General features: G+C 38.0%; 1 protein-coding gene across 1 annotated transcript in view; it reads left to right on the top strand.

Moving 5' to 3' along the window:
- The first annotated feature begins 1,317 nt into the window (after positions 1-1,317).
- Positions 1,318-20,763, top strand: part of LOC122871759 (inactive dipeptidyl peptidase 10-like) — a 48,196-nt gene continuing 28,750 nt past the window's right edge. The window contains 4 exon segments of the mRNA XM_044187097.1: positions 1,318-1,490; positions 8,136-8,250; positions 8,351-8,446; positions 19,552-19,646. Of these exon segments, the coding sequence (XP_044043032.1) occupies positions 1,434-1,490; positions 8,136-8,250; positions 8,351-8,446; positions 19,552-19,646 (363 nt within the window). The 5' untranslated portion in view covers positions 1,318-1,433.

Here is a 20,763-nt window from a genome sequence, read left to right on the forward strand (position 1 = left end):
TCATTTTCTGATACTTTATACTTCTCCACTACATTTCAGAGGGAAATATTGTAGTTTTTACACCGCTACATTAATTCAGTACCTTTAGTTAGGCCTACTAGTCACTTTGTAGATTCAGATTAATAATAAAAATACAATCAACAAATAAATTATGATGTATTATTATAGGTTAAGATAAGATTTATATTACTATACTATTATAATATTGATCCTAGAGGGAAATTCACAAGCTCCTCAGCAGTATGTAACTAAAACTAAAATAACTAGCCCCACCTTTAATATGTATAGTGTATGTATAGTATGTGTATGTATAGTAATCATATTACTATAATAATTTCCACAACCTTGCAATAACAGTATATTACAGTACAGCCTACAGACGGACATGTTAGATTTTCAGGACCACGGACAGCGCTACATTCACTCAGGTTCGCGACACCGGATGTTTGCATTAATTAAAAAATAAAAGCTAATGACAAAAACAGTATATAAATGTAATCTTAATTACTATTTAGTGACTCTAAAATAGGGCTGTTACTATTCTCTTTAAAACATAGGTGATTTATTTGTACACAAAACATTATATATATATATAATTTACTAAATATCAATATTTGTAAACTACAGTATACTACACATGCTATTCATCCTTGCCATTACCGGTACTGTTAACCTCTTAATATTTTATGATCCCTACCGTTAACCTGTTTTATATTTTTGGCATTGTGTATATATTTTATATCTTTGTTTTGGATTTTATTTACTATTATTATTTATTTATTTAAGCACTTTGTAACTTTGTCTGGAAAGGTGCTATATAAATAAAGTCATCCCTACCCTCACCGATCCCTACTGTTGACCTATTAATATATTTTGGCATTGTGTATATTTTATATTTGCATTCTTTCCTTCTTTGTACTGCAAACTCTTATATTGATTTAAGGATGAAAAAAAAAATCAACCTTATCCGTGCAGCACATTTCCTAACAAAGTTACAAAGTGCTAAGCAATGAAAACAAAAGAGGAAACAAAACAAATAATAAAAATCAAATGCAAGTAAAAACAAGAAATAGAATCATAAAGAACAAGGACGATGAGATGAACTTAGAGTAAAATATACAATGGCAACAAAAAGAGAGGTAAAACCAGAAGAAACGTGTTGAATATTCACAAAGGCTACTTTTTATACAAACTGAAACCATTACATAGTAGGCCTACAGAAACAGCTGTGTGGTTGTTTCACAAGATAAACACTCTGATTGTAGCGTGTGAGGCGGCTTTTATTTTGAAAGTCACACCCGGAAGTCGCGCCTGTCTTGAATCCGGCCAGCTTGCCGCTCCTGCTGCTATATTGACGCGCCGACAGGTCTGGATGTTATTACCGGGAGAGCCGCTGGATTCAGGCTGAGAAGAAGGACTCTGGCTTCGGCACAATGACAGCGTCCAAAGATCCGACGAAGAAGAAACCGAAAGAGGCGCAGCAGGATGAGGTACACATTCAAAACAAAAGAGAGACAAATTTATTTGTATTGATTCAGCTGTGAGGAGATACATCCGCTCTGGCGCTACAGTCCAGCCTATGATACATTTTGGACGGACACTGTGATGCGCTTCGCTGGTGCTCGTGCTTGAATATCATGGGGAGGTTATTAAAATACAAAAATGCATCAGTCAGTAATATAATATTTTTATCTGATTTGTTGTGTGTCCTCATGTTGCAAGTAAATATTGATTTAAGGGTTGTGACTGTCAGTGGTGGAAGAAGTGCTTATATATTTTACTTTAGTAAAAGTAGCAATCATCTGCTACAAGTCTTACTTAAGTAAAAGTGTTAGCAAGTAAGTAAGTATTAGCATCAAAATATACTTAAAGTACCAAGTGATGCATTAATGTGCACATCACTTTAAGGTTGCAGCTGGTAAAGGTGGAGCTAATTTCAACTACTTTGTATACTGCTGGATAGCTCAGTCATCATCATCATTTATTAGTTAATTTATATTTTATATTCATAATCTGAATCTGATACATGTAAATAACTGTAGTGGAGTAAAAAGTACAATACTGACTTCCAAAACGTAGTGGAGTAGAAGTGTAAAGTAGCATAAAATGGAAGTAAAGTACAAGTACCTCATCATTGTACTTGAGTAACTGTACTTAGTTACTTTCCACCACTGCAGATTTATTCTTGCTGGTTCATCAAGCAAGAATAAATTGAATGAATGTACAAACTGAGAATTACAGAAATCACTCCACGTTTTTCCCCACTTTGGATTGTAATTCTTTGTAGTAAACTAGGTGAGATTTATTGTCTAAACTGTCCATGCAAACATCCCCGTCTCTGGAATTAGTTCAGTCTCAGCAGTTCCCACTGTTTTCCCTTTGGTGGATCCACGCCAGCGTTGTGATTTCTGCCTTCAGGAAGTCAGACGTTGTCGGCGTTTGAGCAGGTGTGAGAACCGGAGCTCTATAATCTTGTGTTGCGTGATGTGAGTTGCATAACAGAGACTCAGATAAAGTCATTATCCACCACAGAGGAAGAGATATGGCCTGGCTGGACGCAGCAAAGCATTGGCATGACCATAATCAAATACAATAGGCTATTTCCAAAGCATGTTATACAATGCAACTATAATAATTCAGACTTTTTAAGACAAAAAGACAACAAATCTACACATATGCACTATAAAACACTATAAATACGCTATACAACTGGATTGATAAAACAAATAGTTGCAAAAAATCATTTAACACAGAATATATGCATAATAAGATTTGATATATTTTGACAATTAAATCATTAATTATGTTGATGGTGAGAATCATAGAAGAAAATTGGAGGGTTTAGATTTGGAGCTTCATGTGTTGTTTTGCTGGGTTTCCCTCAGGCCGTGACATGCTTTGACACATTTTGCTGTTTCCATGGGAAAGACTTGTGCTTCCCAAAGTAAATATTGAAATATTTGTTTTGGTCTGAGATTCGGGATCAAGATCTCTTTTGCTAGCGAGAACAAATATACCATCACGACAAAACAAACAAGTCATCTCACACACACACACACACACACACACACACACACGGACACACACACACACGGACACCTTAATTAAAACAATCACAACTACTATTGGCTACTATATTAGCTTTAAAGTCCCATTATTATGCCGTTAAAGGCATTAAGACAAGACATTAAAGAAACACGAAGCCATAGAAAAGACGCATATAATAGGATTTAAAATAAAATAGATTTAAAAATCTTCCCCAGTTCAGAAAGTATGTCAAACTCTTTGTATTTGAGTTTTATTTTGGTAAAGAACTTGCATCCTCTGTCTTTACACGAAATGCAGTGCAGCAGGAAGTGTTGCTCTGTCTGTCTGGACCTCTTGTTGTTGGCAGAACTGACACTCTGGGTCTGTTTTCTCTGGGTTGCCAGGTTTGTCTGGTGTGTCCATCAGTCTCACACTCAATGTAGTTCATATTTCTCTTTCCTCTTTCCTACTTTTAGAGCTAAATAGCATTTAGCATGTCTTTGAGTTCTTGTAGTCTGGTAATTGGTATACTTTTCTTTCTCTTTGCCTTTAATTGGTCCAGATTGTGTGACAGCTGTGCTAATAAGGTGTTCATTGAATTGTATTACTCTTTTTTTGGATCCATTGTTTGTTGTGTTTCTTCTTCCTCTCATAGCCTGAGATGTTGTTTAGTACAATTGGTTAAATTGTGGTTTTGAGTATTTTTAGCCAGGTGGTATAGGCCCGTCTGGAGATGTCTGTGTGTGTGTTTCATGGCATACAACAGAAAACCCACTGTCCTTTGTGTCTTGGATTATTAACAGCCAAGTCTTCTCCAGACTCAGATTGTCAATCTATTTCTGTGTCTTTATCCCTTTAACTCTCTCTCACACACACACACACACACACACACACACACACACACACACACACACACACACGCACACACAATGCTTTCCCTAGCCCCTTACTCTAACCATCACAACTAAATGCCAAACCCTAACCCTTACCAAAACCCTAACCTTAACCCAATTGTAACCTGAACCCTAAATCCAACCCCCCGAAAGCAGTCTCTACCCGTGGGGACCTAAATTTTGACACAAGTCCCCATGGGTTAATGTGCATTCAGGTCAAAGACCCCACCGGGATGTAAGAGCAGGGAACACACACACACACACACACACACACTTGTAAACACAAACACTGACACGCGCATACTTGATTTCCACACTTCCACTGAAGTGTGTCTGATCAACAGACCGTTGCAGTGAAGTGTCTGCTAAATCTTGCTCACACACACACACACACACACACACACTGTGAGCATGCAGAGAATTAGCTCAGAGATGTCGAACTAATACTCAGAGAGCAGTCGAAGGCCCAGTGGTGTGCAAAGAATGTGTGTGTGTGTGTGTGTGTGTGTGTGTGTAAATCAGTTTTTCCTGCTTCATTAATTAAACAGTCTCCACCCTGCCAACAGTACATGTGATACAGATTGTCCTGGACACATTTGTTCCTCTTATCTTCAGTGTCAGACCAATTATTTCAAAATGGTTTTATGATTATAATCCCTCAATGACATTAAAGTCAGTACTATATAGTACTGCAGTGTAGTGAATCTACTGTGTATGTAACGTTAATGCTCTTCAATAGTCGGTATCTTTGAAACGGATTTGAAACAAAAGGATTCAGGCTGTCCAAAGACATTTTATGCTACTTTCTACTTCTACTTCACTGCATTTCAGAGAGGAATACTGTACGTGTTACTACTCTAAAATTTGCTGCACATTTTACACACAATTTACAACATTAAGTAATAATATCCAATAATATAATGTATTATTAATAAAAGTACTCGTTATGCAGAAACGTTTCTGCATAACGAGTATATTTAGCTGATAATACTTGTGTACTTTTACTTTCATAACGTTTTTAATTCAGGACTTTTACTTGTAATGGAGTGTTTTTAGACCATGGTATTTCTACTTTTACTCAAGTAAAGGATCTGAATACTTCTTCCACCACTGGTTTTATTTTTGTATATAAATTATTTTGTTCAAGAACAGTGTTTTTTATCTTGGGTACCAATTGTCTCCTATTGGAATAAAACTCTTAATTCTTAATTTACCCATAACTAAATTGGGCAGATTAATCACATGAAGCTAGCTAGTTAGTTTTCCAATCGAGTCTAATAACCACGATACACATTGGTTCTTTCTAGAAAAAGTGGTACAATACATTTAAAACAATGTCTTGTCCCGATATTTCCCTGAAAGGATTAACTGTTGTCGTCACTCCTGTAACATGCTGAAATGTTGTTAAAGGATAATTCCATTTTATTAGGACTTGGGTGTTATTTTAGCACTTTTAGCCATTATTCCTGATTGTAACACTGAGATTTTACTCAGTAAGTTAATTGCTGATATCTGTGAACATGGCAACATCACCAGGAAGTCACTGCTCCCAGCCAAGAAATAAATCTGGCACATAACTGCTTGTAAAATGGCAAATTGTTGTTTTCACGCTTTGTTTTTTGTGCAGATTAAACAAACAAGATGCAACATGTTAATTAGTTAGGGTAGGTGGTGGTAGGTGGATATTATTACCTTCAGACAGGGCCAGGCTTGCTGTTTCCCCCAGTTTCCAGTACTTGTGCTAAGCTAAGCTAACCGGCTGCTGGGCTGTAGCTTCATATAGACATGAGAGTGGTATCAATCTTCTCATCTAACTCTCAGCAAGAAGTGATTAAGCGTATTTCTTAAGCTATTTTTGTACCAAGTCTTTGTTTGTGACACCTAGTGTGAACAAAAACACACCGACAAAAGACTGTGTTGGTGTATTTCATTCACAGCAAGTGTCAGTTTGAGGCAGGACAGTTGACAGGTTGTCAATCAAGGTTGTCTTTGTTTTATTTGTCTGGGAATTTGTCCCAATCAGAGACCGAATTTTTTGTACAAAAACAAATCACCTACCTTGAAAGCAACACGTGTTTCTTGCTCGCCTCTCTCGCATTGGATATGAGCGTTTTCTACATGTAACTTTTAAAGAGGAAACAAGTAGTGTTGCTGTAAAAGTCAACATTCAGTTTGACACGTTTGAAAGAGGCTTCACACTGTCTTCCTTGATGTTTCTCTCTGTCTGTCTCTCAAGCTTTGAAGAATGGTGAATTAAACACCGTATGACAGCTACCTATTACAATTCCCTGCAGTGTCACTGCTGGAAACCTCCGAGCACACGTCCATGCCTGTTTTTCGGCCAAATCCGAGGCTGAACTAAAAACCCTTGTTGCATCAGTTTCTCCTCTTCTCTCTCTCTCTCGTTTTAAAGTCTTGGCTACAGGTGACTTTCATCATCCTAGCCTGAAGTGAGAGTGAAAAGATCAGTCCAGAGAAATTATGTAACCGTTAGCTTCCCGACAGCCGTGTCAGAGGTGTCATCACATAAAAAGTTACAGTTTGTCCTTAAGAGTCTTTAAGCAAACTGCTGAATTTCTGCCTTTGGTACAGATAAGAGCATCATCTGAAAGGCTGAACATGTAAAATCAAGCGCTCAGATTACATTTTTCATGTCAAGCCAAGTGTTTTATTTTTATTTTTTTGCGCAAAAAGCTTTACTCTGATGGCTCTCTTTGGTGGATAATCACCGTTCTGTCTAGACAGGATGAGTGTAAGCTGCATTAAGAGTCTGTCTCCTTTCACTATCCAGTTCTAAAAAGAGCTGGAGACTGCAAAATTAAAAAAAATCAATTCACCTGGTAGTTAGATGTTAGAGACGACTGTTAAAAAGTCTGCTTGAATCATCGATACAATTGATTTTATTCTGTGTTTTATCTTCTATTCCATAAAAACATGAAATATCGCCTCGTATTATTCTGTTTATTCAGACAATAGAAAATAATGGTAGAAATAAACAACAGTGTTCAGTTTCCATCTGATATAGAACCAGTTATTTCTTCCAGAAATCAAGTTACCCTTTATTTCTCTTTCTCTCTTATTGTTTTATTTTTTATTTTTTTTAAAGAAACTGTTCATACAGTGTGATGCCACTGTGGTGAACTGAAGCAAGGACAGGATAGAGGACAGTGGTAATAAAATCAATACATGTTTGTATATGATGCATAGGCTGTTGGAGAGAAGTAATAAAGTTATCTACTGAAAAGAAAAAGGAAAGGAATACATAAGTCAATGCTTTAGACGCTTACTGGAGGTACTGGAGTCAACCCTTGTGCATTTATCTTTTTGTGGTAATTGGTAACTTAAGATGCTGGTTTTTCAAATATTGTATTTCTCATTAGTAGTCCCTTTTACAAATTGAAGAAAGTATTTTTTTGTCTTAAATTTTCATCCTTTTTTTAGCCCAAATTCACCTGAAAAAATCGAAACAAGACTTAGTCTACTGCCATGCTAGTGGCTCTGTGAGGCTGCACTTACTGTAGGCTTTGAGCTAAATGCTAACATGCTCACAATGACAATGCTAACATGCTGATGCTTAGCAGGTATAATGTTTAGCATGTTCACCATCTTAGTTTAGCATGTTAGCATGCTAACATGTGCTAATTAGCCATTAACACAAAGTTGTTGCTTATGGGAATGTCATTAGTTTTGCAGATATTTAGTCATAAAACTAAGTATTGGATCAAATTAAATTTTGACCTCATGGTGCTAGATGAAAAATTAGGGATCACCAGTTGTTTTTTTCTTCCGGAGGGGAACATTAATATGTGTAGCAAATTTCATGGCAATCCATCGAATAGTTGTTGAGAAATTTCACATCTCCGTGCACGAAGCAAAGTCCAAAAAGAGATGGATTTACCAGTTTGGTGTGGAAGAACTTGACTGGCCTGCACAAAGCCCTGACCTCCACCCCATCCGACACCTTTGGGATGAACTGGATCACCGACTGTGAGCCAGACCTGGTCACTCAACATCAGTGCTGGACCTCACTAATGCTCTTGTGGCTGAATAGGAGCAAATCTCTGCAGCCAGGTTCCCAGATGTGGTGGAAAGCCTGAAACTGAAAGAATGAACATGGTTTTTCACATATGGGTATTTTAAAGTTTGTAGTTCTATACACCGGCCCAGTTGGTGGGATGCAACAATGATAACTTGTTTTTGTGTGTGTGTGTGCAGGAATTTGTGGACGTCAGCCCCCCGCAGAGGAACTGGAAAGGCATCGCCATCTCTCTGCTGGTGATTGCGGTGGTCTGCTCGCTCATCACCATGTCTGTGGTCGTCCTCACACCTGGTACGCTAATTTACTGATATTTCCTCTTCAGATTGTCCTTTGTTCTTTAGTGATAAAGCTATAAGAATATACTGGATTTGACTTATTTGTATTTTCCCAGCGGAGCTCCCTGGCAGCAGCAAGTCCAGGCTGACTGTGGCGGATCTGTACAAACCAGAGTTCAGCGTTCACGACCCCGAGGCCTCGTGGATCAGTGGTGAGTACTGCATATTCACTGCTCTGAGAGTGTTCATATTAAAGGAAAGTTTGCTAACATTATCTAGCATTACTCACTATAAGCTACTCGTCATACCAGATCAAGTAAGGCTGTACCAAGAAAACCTGCAAAACATGCTGAAACTCCTCTGCTGTGTCTGCAGAGAGGGAGACATGGAGGTGAAGGTGATGTAGCTCAGGAAGAGGAGGAGGTGTGGACAGTGTGACATTGAGGGGAAAGTGTGATGGTGATATAACAAGGGGGAACAAAACAGCGTGACTTTGAAAAGGAAAAGTAGGGAGGTGACGTTTTTGGTGCAGTTTGAGGGGCTGTGTGTGAGTTAAGAGACATGGTTTGGTATTGTTATCTTCTAAAAATGAAATATATGTGCCTCTTTCACATTACACATATCATGTGATCTCTTGTTATTATAATATAATGATTATGTTGTAGCCGCTTTAACGCTCATGTTTTGGTTCACTCTCACCGCTCTCATAGCGTCGTTTTCAGGCGCAGCAGGCAGCTGTTTTCAGCTCACTGTACACTACCTGCTCACCAGCAAACAGCACACAGACACGGTTAGCCACTAGCTAGTGAACACAGTGGAGCATTTAGCTGCTAAAAAGCCAGATATTTCCCTCAAAAAACAAAAACAGAGCTAGAAGAGAGTGAGTTTTGGACTTACATCATCAGGTGGACACAAACATGACTCCAAATGTTGCTCCATAATTGCAAACCTCAGGATTGACATGATCTTCCAACCAGGGGAGGGAAAACAAGTTCACAGAGCTGTGGGTAAAAGGTTCAGAGCACTGTGGGAAGTGCATTAGTAGAAAATGAGAATCTCTCTACCTGAGGTTTCATTACAGACTGCAAACATTTGTCAGAGACGAGAGGTGGCAAGTGTCAATTCCATGTATATTAAAACCATTTATTCACCGAGATCATAGTCTCTGAAAGGAACTTCTGACTGTGTGCTGTCTGCAAAGTTATAATGAATTCATCAAGGTCAAAGGAATCCTGACAATCTCATGTAGAAGTTGTTCGGGCAGGTAAAAAACTCGCTTTATCCTTTGTCCTGTTCCAAAAATTGACATCTTCACTTGATTTTTCAAAGAAAAGCTAATCATACAGTATATACTACCGCTGGGACACTTTGGGGAAATGTATGATGCATTCAGGGCCACAGGCAGGTTTTTAGAAATATTGAGGGAATGAAAATGTCTGCAGAAGTACATTTTATTTATTGCTGCAGTTGTAGTTCCTGAAAAAATTGTCTCCCTGCATTATGATTACATTTTTTTTTATTCAAATTAGAAATGTAACTAAATTTAAATAAAGAAATTAAATGTAAAGATTGAAAATTAAATTAAATTAAAATAAAAAAATAATAATTTATAAATCGAAAATGACATCAAATAGATAAATGTATTGAATTAAACTGAAAAATAGATTAAATTTAGGTAGACAGAATTTCATAAATGAAACAAAATAAAATACTGACTTGTTATTTTTTCACTACACTTGCATAAACACAAACTAATTGAAGCGACTCCTGCTGACCTGCATATCCAAACACAGATGGCCTCACAGTGTCATGTTGAATCAAGAGCACGACGGCCTGCAGTGACTCAGGGTCAAATAACTTCCCACCCTGTGATAAACCATATTCAAGCAATAATAACAAGACACAATAATAATAATAATAAAAATAACACAGTGCTTACTGGTACCAGTGTGCCATGTGCTACATGTATGGATAAGAGTATGTAATGACCAATACACATTCAATACAACATAAAATCTCTGCCACTGAAATAATAAAAGCAAGCGAATAAAAATAAATCTTTAAAAGAGAGTTGAATGAGAACGAGCTGGATAATCTGATCCCGCCTGGTAAATTATTCCTGAGTCTGCAGCTCCTGCAGATGCGAGTAGTAAAAAGTAGTCAATAAAATCTTCTAATCAACCCTACATTTTACTGGAAGCAAGAGGAGGAAAGCAAACAGTATATGTTTGAGTTAGAGTACTGCATTAGAATAGCAGAAATGAGATGAACCCGTGTGTTAGTGTATCTGGATGATAAATGCTGCGTTTTACCATAAACTCCACTTCTTTCTTCTCTGTGCTTGTTTTGTTGTGATCCTGCAACTGTCCGCTGTGTTGTGTTTCTGGCTGCGTCAAGTCTCCGTTTAAAGAAGTGGAGCAACTTAAACAATATGTCCTTCAGCAGCCACATTTCCAATATTTCCAGTAATAGATTTTTTGAAAAAAAAATTTGTGTGTAATAAGTGTATTGAATACATGTTTGCAGTTCATTTACAGATGCTTTGTGGCTGTACTTTATACTATCTGAATTTTAAATAGTGTATACTATCAGCAGGAAAACCGTCTCTCTCGCTACTAATAAACACAAGTATGTGCTGTGTGTGTAGGACGAAGCTGGTAACAAATTATTTAAAGTTAAATCGACAATAATTTACACACATCCGCAAGTGAAATTTGTGCGTAAGAGATGCAAGTGTTTTTGTTTGTGTTCTTTTGAATGTTCTTGTTCTCGGGTCTCTCTTGGAAAAGAGACTGCCTGATTAAATAAAGATTAAATAAAACATTTTAAAAAGTAGCTCCATCAAAAATAAACTGGTTCATAAAGATGGCAGACATTTGCACACCGGCTAGAATGGCAGCAGATTGTCGAAGCAGCATGTCTGCAACTAGTGGACATTGGAGTCCAAATCAGGCCGTTAGAGGTTTTCTTTGATCAGGTTTGTAGCAGCTGTAGCTCAGGTGGGTCGAGGAGGTGTTTGTGTCAAAGTGTCCTTCAGCAAGTCACCAAAACCAACTCAAGTACAAATGTGAGGTACTTGTGCTTTACTTGAGTATTTTCATTCTATGCAACTTTATACTTCTATTCCACTACATCTCAGTGGCAGATATTGTCCACTACATTTGTGTGACAGCTTTAGTTACTTTTCAGATTCCAATTTTCCATATCCATCCTGTCCAGTGAAAACCATGTATCTCCAAATTTGGTGAATGTTTCTGATAAACTGAAGGATTAACTGTTAAATGTCCCTACGTCTTCAGCTAAATAAACAATTTAAAAACCTCTTTGGATTAGCTGGAAAATGCATAGCTGATAATACTTACACACCTTTACTTAAGTAAGGTTTTGAATGCAGGACTTACTACTTACTTGTAGTGGAGTATGTAGATTAAATGTAATGTTAACAGTAAAACATTTTTTTCTCACAGCAGAAGAAATGTTGCCTCCATCACACCCTGACCTTTTCCTCCCCAGTCTTTCTCCAGGCCACATCAGCACCACCTCATTACATTTTCTTCCCATGTTACATAAGATGCACTCTGCTGGAGATGCTGCGGCACAGCCTTGATCTGTGACCTGGGGCTTTATTGTGTCACGCAGCATGCAGAAAGCATCACTCCTCCACATGTTCTCGCTCATATTCAAGTCCAAATGCAGAAAATCTCAGATGCCCGTGTTGTTTAACTGGCGTCTTGACAGCGTGACAGATTGTGTTTGCGTTTGAGCTTGGAGAAGGAAAAAAAAAAGATTAAGGAAGAAAGCGGGAGAGAGAAAAGAAAATAACAACTAAAGCTGGAGGAGCTGAACAGAAAATAAAAACTACAGTGATTTGTTAACAATGTGACAGCTAAATTATTGCTTTAATGGTAAATTCAGGGAAGTAGATGACTAAACATATCTATAACCTTTCTGGAGACTTGATGGGAGTGACAGAAGGAAAGACACAAGGACAGAGGTGGAGGGAGAGGGAGACAGTGAGAGATGGCCTTCCTGCTCTGGATATGAAACAGAGATCCACCGCCTGCTGTGTCCTTCCCTTCCACCGGGAGAAAATACTAATGACGAGTCCTGTGGCTTCTCATTATGGGCTCTGGTTGGGATGGCCTCTGACAGACACACACACACGTATGTATAAGTGTGCTTGTGAGGACCTTTTTTCACTCCCTAAAAGCAGCATTTGATCTCAAAATGCATCACGACTGATGTGACCAAATCTATTTCAGTCTCAAGCTGTTAATAAAAGTATACAGTGTGTGGTGTTTAAAGCAGCTATAATCAATATTTTCATGCTAACAATGGATCACATGACTATTTGCATGTGAAAGGCGTTGCTCGTAGTGATGAGCCCACAAAGAGTTATCACTCAAAGTTTTATGGAGCTTTTTAGCGTCTTTAAGCTCATTGTTTTGGTTTTCAGGCCCGCAACTTTACTGTTTTCTCGATGCACCAACTCCTAATATTCACATAACAGTAGTGGATGGAAACACGCATTATTTTGCATTTTCTTATGCTGATTTTTTGGGAAGTGAGTTAATTAATTAATGCTACATTTAGATGTAATATTGACTGGTGTATTTCCAGCTTGCTGCTCCCAAGTGGTCAAAAAAATTTTTTTTTGCAAGTTTAAGGATTCTAATACTTTGTGTTGTGACCTCCTGGAACTAAGACGGTGTAGTCCCTCATTCGTCCAGGAGTGTTCTATCGTAGAAAAGGTTTCAGTCGTAGTCATCTGGACACTGTTTTCAGAATCAAGACGTTTCGGCTCCCATCCGGAAGTCATTCTCCTGGAACGTCTATTTCAGCCGCAGATCTACTCATACAATTTGTTATGCAAATATGTGAATATTTGGGGGTTTGTACATGTATATTTAAATATACATGTACAAACCCACCAGATGGGGCAAGCTGGGAAAAACCTGTGGGTGTAAAGTAACAAAAAGATTGATTTATTCTGATAGAGAAAGAAAAATATCAATCCAAAGTGTAGAAATTTAAGATGGCACAGGACTCCTTTCTCTTATTATTTAACAACTTGTAAAAAGCAACAAAACTGATTCAGTTATCAACATTCAAACCATACCAGGGCTTTTGCTGTATTTCTTAGCTGTGTAAATAGTAGTCTCTTCCACTGAAAACAAGCTTTCACACCACAAACTGATGAATCACGATGCCTTTTAAAGCCCTAGTTGGTTTTGTTGTAGATGTAAATCTATTGAGCAAGTGAGTAGTCTGTTCAATAGAGTTGTTTCCAAAGTGACACAGTAGACTGTTATGTCTTTAAAGGAAAGTTTTTGCTTTCTTGCTGAGTTAGATGAGAGAAGATACCACTCTTATATCTGTATGCTAAAGCTATACTCAGCTACCAGGGTAGCTTAGCTCAACGTAAATGGTGGAAAATACTCCGCTCAAAGGTAACAAAATCCTTGTCTGGAGCTTGCCAGGAAACCGACGCAAACTCCAGGATGTTTTTGTGCCTTGCCGAGAAACAGTCCGGCACATAACCCCCTGTAAAACCACAACTTCAGTTTTTGTACTGCTTAAACAACCAAGTTATAATGTGTGTATTAATGAGCTTTAGAGGTGCTGGAAGGCGGATTTTGTTAGCTTCAAACAGAGCCAGGCTAGCTGTTTCCCCCTGTTTCCAGTCTTTATGCTAAGCTAAGCTAACCTACTGCTAGCTGTAGCTTCATAATTAATGCACAGACATGAGAGTGGTCTCAATCTTCTCATGTAACTCTCCGCGAGAAAGCAAATAAGCAGATTTCCCAAAATTTTGAATTCTGAGTTTCTTTAAACCCTAGAGCTCAGTTACCCTGAACAAAGCATCCATTTAGCAAAGAAATGTTCATCCTGACACAACTTGTACTTAAAAATCAGGTGCTTTTGAGACACAAGATTAGTCAGATCAGATAGATTGATTAGTAAGTAAATGATGGATTGACTGTATATTGTTAAACATTTAGAAACAGCTGTTAGCTCAGGTCTTACAGAGGCTTTATTATATCACCTGGGAGAGTGAGATCTAACTTGTTTTATGGTACCACATTTTTTTTCAACCCAACAGGGTCAGCTGTCCCATGAGCTGTTATGTCGAGATTAATGATGAAGTTGGGAAATTACCGGCTGACATGTTGTGGGGTGTAAATCTAATGTAGACCGGGTGTGATGAGAGCCAAGAGCCCGTGTAGATGCCCATGGTCTGGGCCAGAATTTATTGCTGGGCCTCCTGGAGGTGTTGTAGGTGTAATTCAAACACGTCTGTAATGGAAATTGCTTCCTTGACAAGCTCCAACTCATTTCCTCTTCTCTCCTCCAACATCCGAGTCAGGCTTCAATAGCTGCTCACCTTAATTTAATAGCACAAGAGACACTTAAATCAGATCTTTAATAATAGTACTTCACAGAGTACCAGGCTGAAACAAAGCAAGAGGCAGGGAATTCATGCTGAGCCTTCCATGTCCTCAGGATGTTGAAATCACGTCCAGACACTACACTAAAGAAAAAAAAAAAATAAGACATTAAGATGTAGGATCGCAGCTCCTTGAGTTCAGTGGTTGCTGAACAAGAGCTGAATATCATTAAGATGATATTCCCAAACCCATCAGGAAACCAGAGCAAAACAATCAAACACATCAGAGCACAAATCTTTTTCCTGACCTCACAGAGAACTTTCCTCCAGAGTGAAATTCAGCACAAACATCGATGAGTGATGAATGCAAATACATAATGTCTTCAAGCTCACATCCAGTTGAACTACAATGATTAGATCCTGAATATTGGTAGTATAAAGTATGATATTCATAGTTTTCTGAGGATGTAAAACGACATTTGTTTGAACATCTGATTGTGTGAAGGACGGATTTCATTTAAAGGAATAGTTCCACATTTTATTCACTTTCTTGCCGAGCGATAGATGAGAAGACTGATACCACACTCGTGTATTCGGTAAATATGAAGCTACCACCAGTAGCCGGTTAGCTTAGCTTAGCACAAAGACTAAAAATAAGGGGAAACAGTTAGCCTGGTAACCCAAAGGCGTGTAGTTTTTTTTGTTTTGTTTATGGGATTAATTTTGTCCGATTATAAAAATGCAAATAACTGTTTTCTTGTTTGCTGAACACAAGAGAAAAGAATAAGATTATCTTTACTGAAACGACCTGAAAACACGTTGCGTTAAACAGCTTTTCCAGATTTAGCTGGCTTAGTATGGATGTAGCTAACAAACTAACAAGCTTGCTAGTGTTCGCACACAATAAATGCCAGCAACTTGGAGTACTGTCGAGGTCAGCACTGAGGTTTCATAAATAAGTCATGAAAACCGACAGTGATTTTTCACTGTAAGTACAAGTATTTTTCTGAAAGCTCCCATATACCCGACATATGGGAGCTTTCAGAAAAATTACCCGACCTGGCACTTAATAAGGAGGTGCCTAAACACAAAGCAAATATGGATGCCTCACATAGATCATTGTTGGCAGGAATAGCCGCTGGACAGACAAAGAAAAGAGCGCGCTTATAACCCCCCCTCCCAAAAAAAAATATAGATTAACAGATCCCACAGTCCCGCCGAAACTTATAGATTGACATGTGATGTCTGGTAGTTGCAGACAAAACTGAAAATTATGTCTCACCGTTTAGACTCTGCAGGCTTTGATGGACTGCAGTGCAAAAGCAGGGAGCAGTGTTATCAGTATTCTGCTTTCTGTGCTTATTGATGATTTTCTTGAATCATCATCAGCATTATGGATGCTACACTGATTTTTGATGTTACCACAGGAACCATGTAACCGTCTTTCAGTGGAGATGGCTTCATTGCGTATAGGGTCACTGTTATGATGTATATGAGTGGATTTTTCACAGAGCCGTTATTTACATTGCATATTCTTAATGTTGATCGTTAATGTAAAGTAGAGCATGTTTATATGGGTTTAAGCCGTGGATGAAGCAAACATCCAGGTACTTACATAAGAGAGAAAGATAGTGTGTGCGTCCAATCAGAGTGTGTTATGGATGAGTGCTTCACGCTGCTTGGCTCGTCATACATGACTGCTAATGAGGTTTGTATAAACAATAGGCTACATCTTTAGCAGTCACTCATATGAATAAAACGACTCGAATGATGCATTATTTATGATGATATTTTGTTAAATAAATTAGTCACGTGGAGACAAAATCCTTTCTTCAACAACATATCCCCAATAAATCCCCCACAAATCCTCTGTTACTGATACACAGAGGATTGCAGAAATGCAGACACCTTAGAGAAGCTACATGGCCAAAAGTATATGGGCACCCAAACATCTCTTTCCAAAACCATGTTCATGAATCTGCTACTGGAACAGACTCCACAGTCTTTCCCCCAGATCTTGGAGCCTGGCTGCAGGGATTTGCTCCCATTCAGCCACAAGAGTATTAAAACCATGAAAAACAGATCAGTGTACATACTTAGGCCATATAGTCTATATACTAAGACAGTGACCAAAATAATTGGTCATTTGTCATTTGTGACTAAGCTTAGAGGAGGTTTTCCTATGTAAGGATGTTATTTGTAAGGTTTGATGAGCTGTATTTTATGAAACAAATCACTGATTCTGATTTTCTGGTTTTACATGTTCAGACTCGTATTGTGTTTTAGCTGAAATTACCAAAACATAACATTGATTATATGTGTAAAGAGTCCAAAATGATCAAGTATACAGTTTTCCAGTGTTGGGAGTCCCAAAGATCAAGATAATCAACAAGAAATCGACAAGCATCACATCTCACCATCAGCCTCAACGTTTTTCACTCAACAATGTAATGTTTAGTTTTTTGCACTTCTGTAATTAATGCACATTCAGCCTGAAAGCTGCCTGTTCTCATACAGCAGTGAGTGATTGCCTCCTCAGCAATCAGCCGCAAATTCACTCCAAATGAGTTTCAGGAGTTCATTTTTTTGTGTGTGTGTGGGGGGGGCACAGCTGCTTCTGGTTCAGTTTGATGAGTTTGTTCAGAAAATGAAACAGTTTGTTTGGATTCAAGAACGTAAAGTAAGACGTTATATACTTACAGAAAGAGCTTGAAAGTAAAGGAGATGCACTTGAATTTGGTTTAAATCAAACTAAAAATTGAAAGCAATTTGCCATAACAATCTATTTTACAATTTCTTTTCTTATATATTATAAGCTAAACTAAAAGAGAATTAAAAACACATTTTGAAAACAGGTAGAAGATATAACTTGGGCATCTTTTGCAGTGTAAACGACTGTAAAAATTCTCTATATAAAATAAAGACAAAATGCCAAAATGAAGGACCATACACATGTCAGAATCTCTTCTTTATCTAATCATTTTTTGCAAGTGGAAGAGTTTCAATTAAGAGAACAGATCACAAGTGTAGTAGTCACAGTCTTACACCTTAAATTGCTCATGTACATTGTGTTCTTCCAGCAGGGATATAATGCATTTTGGACATGAAGACGGAGATGTTAGTGAAAGGGCATGTACTGTGTAAAGTTCATGCTCATGTCTTGTGCTGGACATTTGTAATGAGTCTCTTTTTAGCTTCTGTTCGCACAAATGCAAACATGTATCTGAGTTCGGTTCAATTTCATCATTCAGCAACTACTTTCAGAAACAGCAGCCCTGTGTTGTTCTGCAGGATCTCACACACGAGGTGAATTAACGTGGCAGCAGGTCTGGAAGGTGCAGCTATGGCCTACGTAAGATAAGAGGAATCCAGGACAGGGGTGTGTGTGTGTGTGTGTGTGGTTATATGCCAGCTAGCAGGGCTATCCGTGTGTTGCTGTGAATTACAAATGTTCCCGAGCGATGGACCGATATTGAAATGGCAGACTCTCTGAATCCCCAGTGTAATGGAAATCTGAGAGTCTGTGCTTCTTTTTCTTCTTCTGTAGAGGGTGCAGCTCCTCCTGTGTTTTCTTATTTGCCAGATAAGAAGAATGATGCCCACCCGAATGATACTATTTTGTTGCATTGACAAATGAATGTATTTTGTAATAGGAACTGCACATCTCATGAGGAGGCCACTGTGAGATTAAACTCCACTTTTCTTGTTCTTGTTAGACATTACAGCATATTCATTCGGGTAGTTTATTCGGATCATTTAAACACCCTGAATAAATGTTACATTGATTTATTTACCATTAACATTGCACATTATTGGCCAGTTGTTTATCATTTGTTGAAGTAAAACTTTCATATCGTGGAATTTGCTATTATCCTGGTATTTACCAGTTTTGTCAGGTACAATATAAAAGCCCTAAACATTCCCCACTCAGGTGTTTTCACTTATTCTTAGACCTGTTTGGCTTCCTGACTGCAGATAAATAAGTTGACACTTTTTTTTTCAAGAGATTATTGTTGTAGAGACATATTTTGACATATTCAGAGCAGGACAATATATGTTTTGACAGTGGAACTAATATTATAGCTTCCTCCATTTTGGACTTGTTCTCTTCGTTCCTTCAAGGGTCAGCACTGTCTGTCAAGACACTTTGCTAATCGTTCAGTGGCTCAACTTTGTGTGTCGAAGTTTACAAACTCTACATCATTAAGGCACTGTGCAAATTTATTTTGTTTCTGCGAGCGAATCTGTTGATCACAGCGATTCCAATTAAACTAACTGATTTCTTGACATTTCGCGTCCATTTATATGCTGCTCTGACCAGATGCTTTGATGGTTTGACCATGTGTGGTGTAAAAAAAATGGGGTGTATTTAGCAATTTAAAAGTAAGTTAGGGCTACTTTTGTTTACTTTGATATCGTTTAACTTCAAGTCATGGATATATTTTGGAGCTGTCAAGAAAACAAATAAATGTAAGCATTTACAGTCAGAAACAGTAAATACAACAAAATGACATGAACAATAGTTAGCATTAGTCTGTAGTGGATATTAGTCTACAGTTCCCAGCTGATTGGTTTAACATGTACCTGCTTCTACAGTAATAGCCAAGTCTCAAGCATTAAAAACACATTATAACCTCAGTTTTCCTTCCTATGTGAGCCTAAAAGGTTGGGTTTCAAACTTAAAAACTGAACTACAAGAAAGTCTAACGAGCACAATTAGTTTCTCTTTCCCTGAAGTCTCTTCCTGCATCTTATTTTGGTACACAGTTCATCATTTACACACACACACATATAGTAACTTGACCTTTGCTTTTATTTGGTGAGGTCACTTTCTAAAGTCTCACAGGTCAGTTCAGTTGGTCTTTATGTGCAGCTCAGTGACCTTTATATGATCTTCTGCCTTTAATGTTTCTGTGTTTCCTCTCTCAGATTCAGAGGTGGTGTACAGGAACCGCGACGGTCACGTCATCAAGTTTAACTTCGCCTTGAATGAGACGGAAGTCCTTCTGAGCAACAACACGTTTGTACGTTTTTTTAATCCCCTATTTCTAAGTGTTTGTTAATTATTCTATCACATTATTATTATCTCATCCTCTGATTATTTCACTACTATAGAATTTGTGTCCAGTTGGAATAAAGCCGTGAATTTAAACACTTTTGCAACAGCTTTAGCTGATGTGTGGGGTTGCATAACTTGTATTAGCGCATAAATGCTAACATGAAATAAATACCAATTTAAAATGACACAGGAATATATCTAAACTCTGACTGCTCGATTATCTCTTCTGCTTTCCCTTCTACTTAAAATATAGCAGGTCAGATAGTATCAAAACAGTTGTTAAATCCTATTTTTCTTATTTTATATTCTTAATTTAATTCCCTGAGGGGAATTTGTCTTGCAGTCAGGTGTTACATAGAATGCACACAGGCTTAAATATCCACTACAGTACATAAAACACATGATAAGTAAGTAAATAATTTACTAAAACTACTACCACACAAACTCACATACCACAAGGCTCATATGCATCCATCTGATCAGACACTGCTGCTGTAAAAACTAATCAGTATTTTAGGTACATTTCAGACAAAACATAACTCTTCTGAAGATTTGTCAGATTTTAAAGTTACAAAATGGTAAACAGACACTTTTAGGAGAACTACAAAGCTCCAAAAGATATTTTTTATCTTGTATTTTTTAATCTGGGGCTCCATAAAAAAGACAGTAGAGTCATAGGCATAATATATGGGGGACTAGGCGTCCTAACGTTGCTGCTGGTCAGCACTTAACACGTTTCTTTAAAAAAAGACGGAGCTGCTCTCTTCTTGTCTTGCTGCTGTGATTGGATCCCCAGGCTGCAGGAAACATGTCAGCTGCCAGCAGTTACCTGCAGAATCAGAATATTATAATATCCTGCTGAGAGGTTTGTGTACCCAGCTGTCTGCACTGAGCGTGCTCAGGCTTTAAGGTAGCTAAATCAGCTCACCTTAACTCACCTCGCCTTCAGCACAATCACCAGGAAGAGAGCGATTCAGTTTGAAATATTATTGTAGATTAGTGTTTGCCTGCATGTAATGGAATCAAATCACCGAGTAGTCAGTAAAATGATCACATTTTTGATTACCTCGTCTCTAAAAGCC

The sequence above is a fragment of the Siniperca chuatsi genome, linkage group LG24 (assembly GCF_020085105.1).
Source record: "Siniperca chuatsi isolate FFG_IHB_CAS linkage group LG24, ASM2008510v1, whole genome shotgun sequence".
In the NCBI taxonomy this organism is placed as follows: Eukaryota; Metazoa; Chordata; class Actinopteri; order Centrarchiformes; family Sinipercidae; genus Siniperca; species Siniperca chuatsi.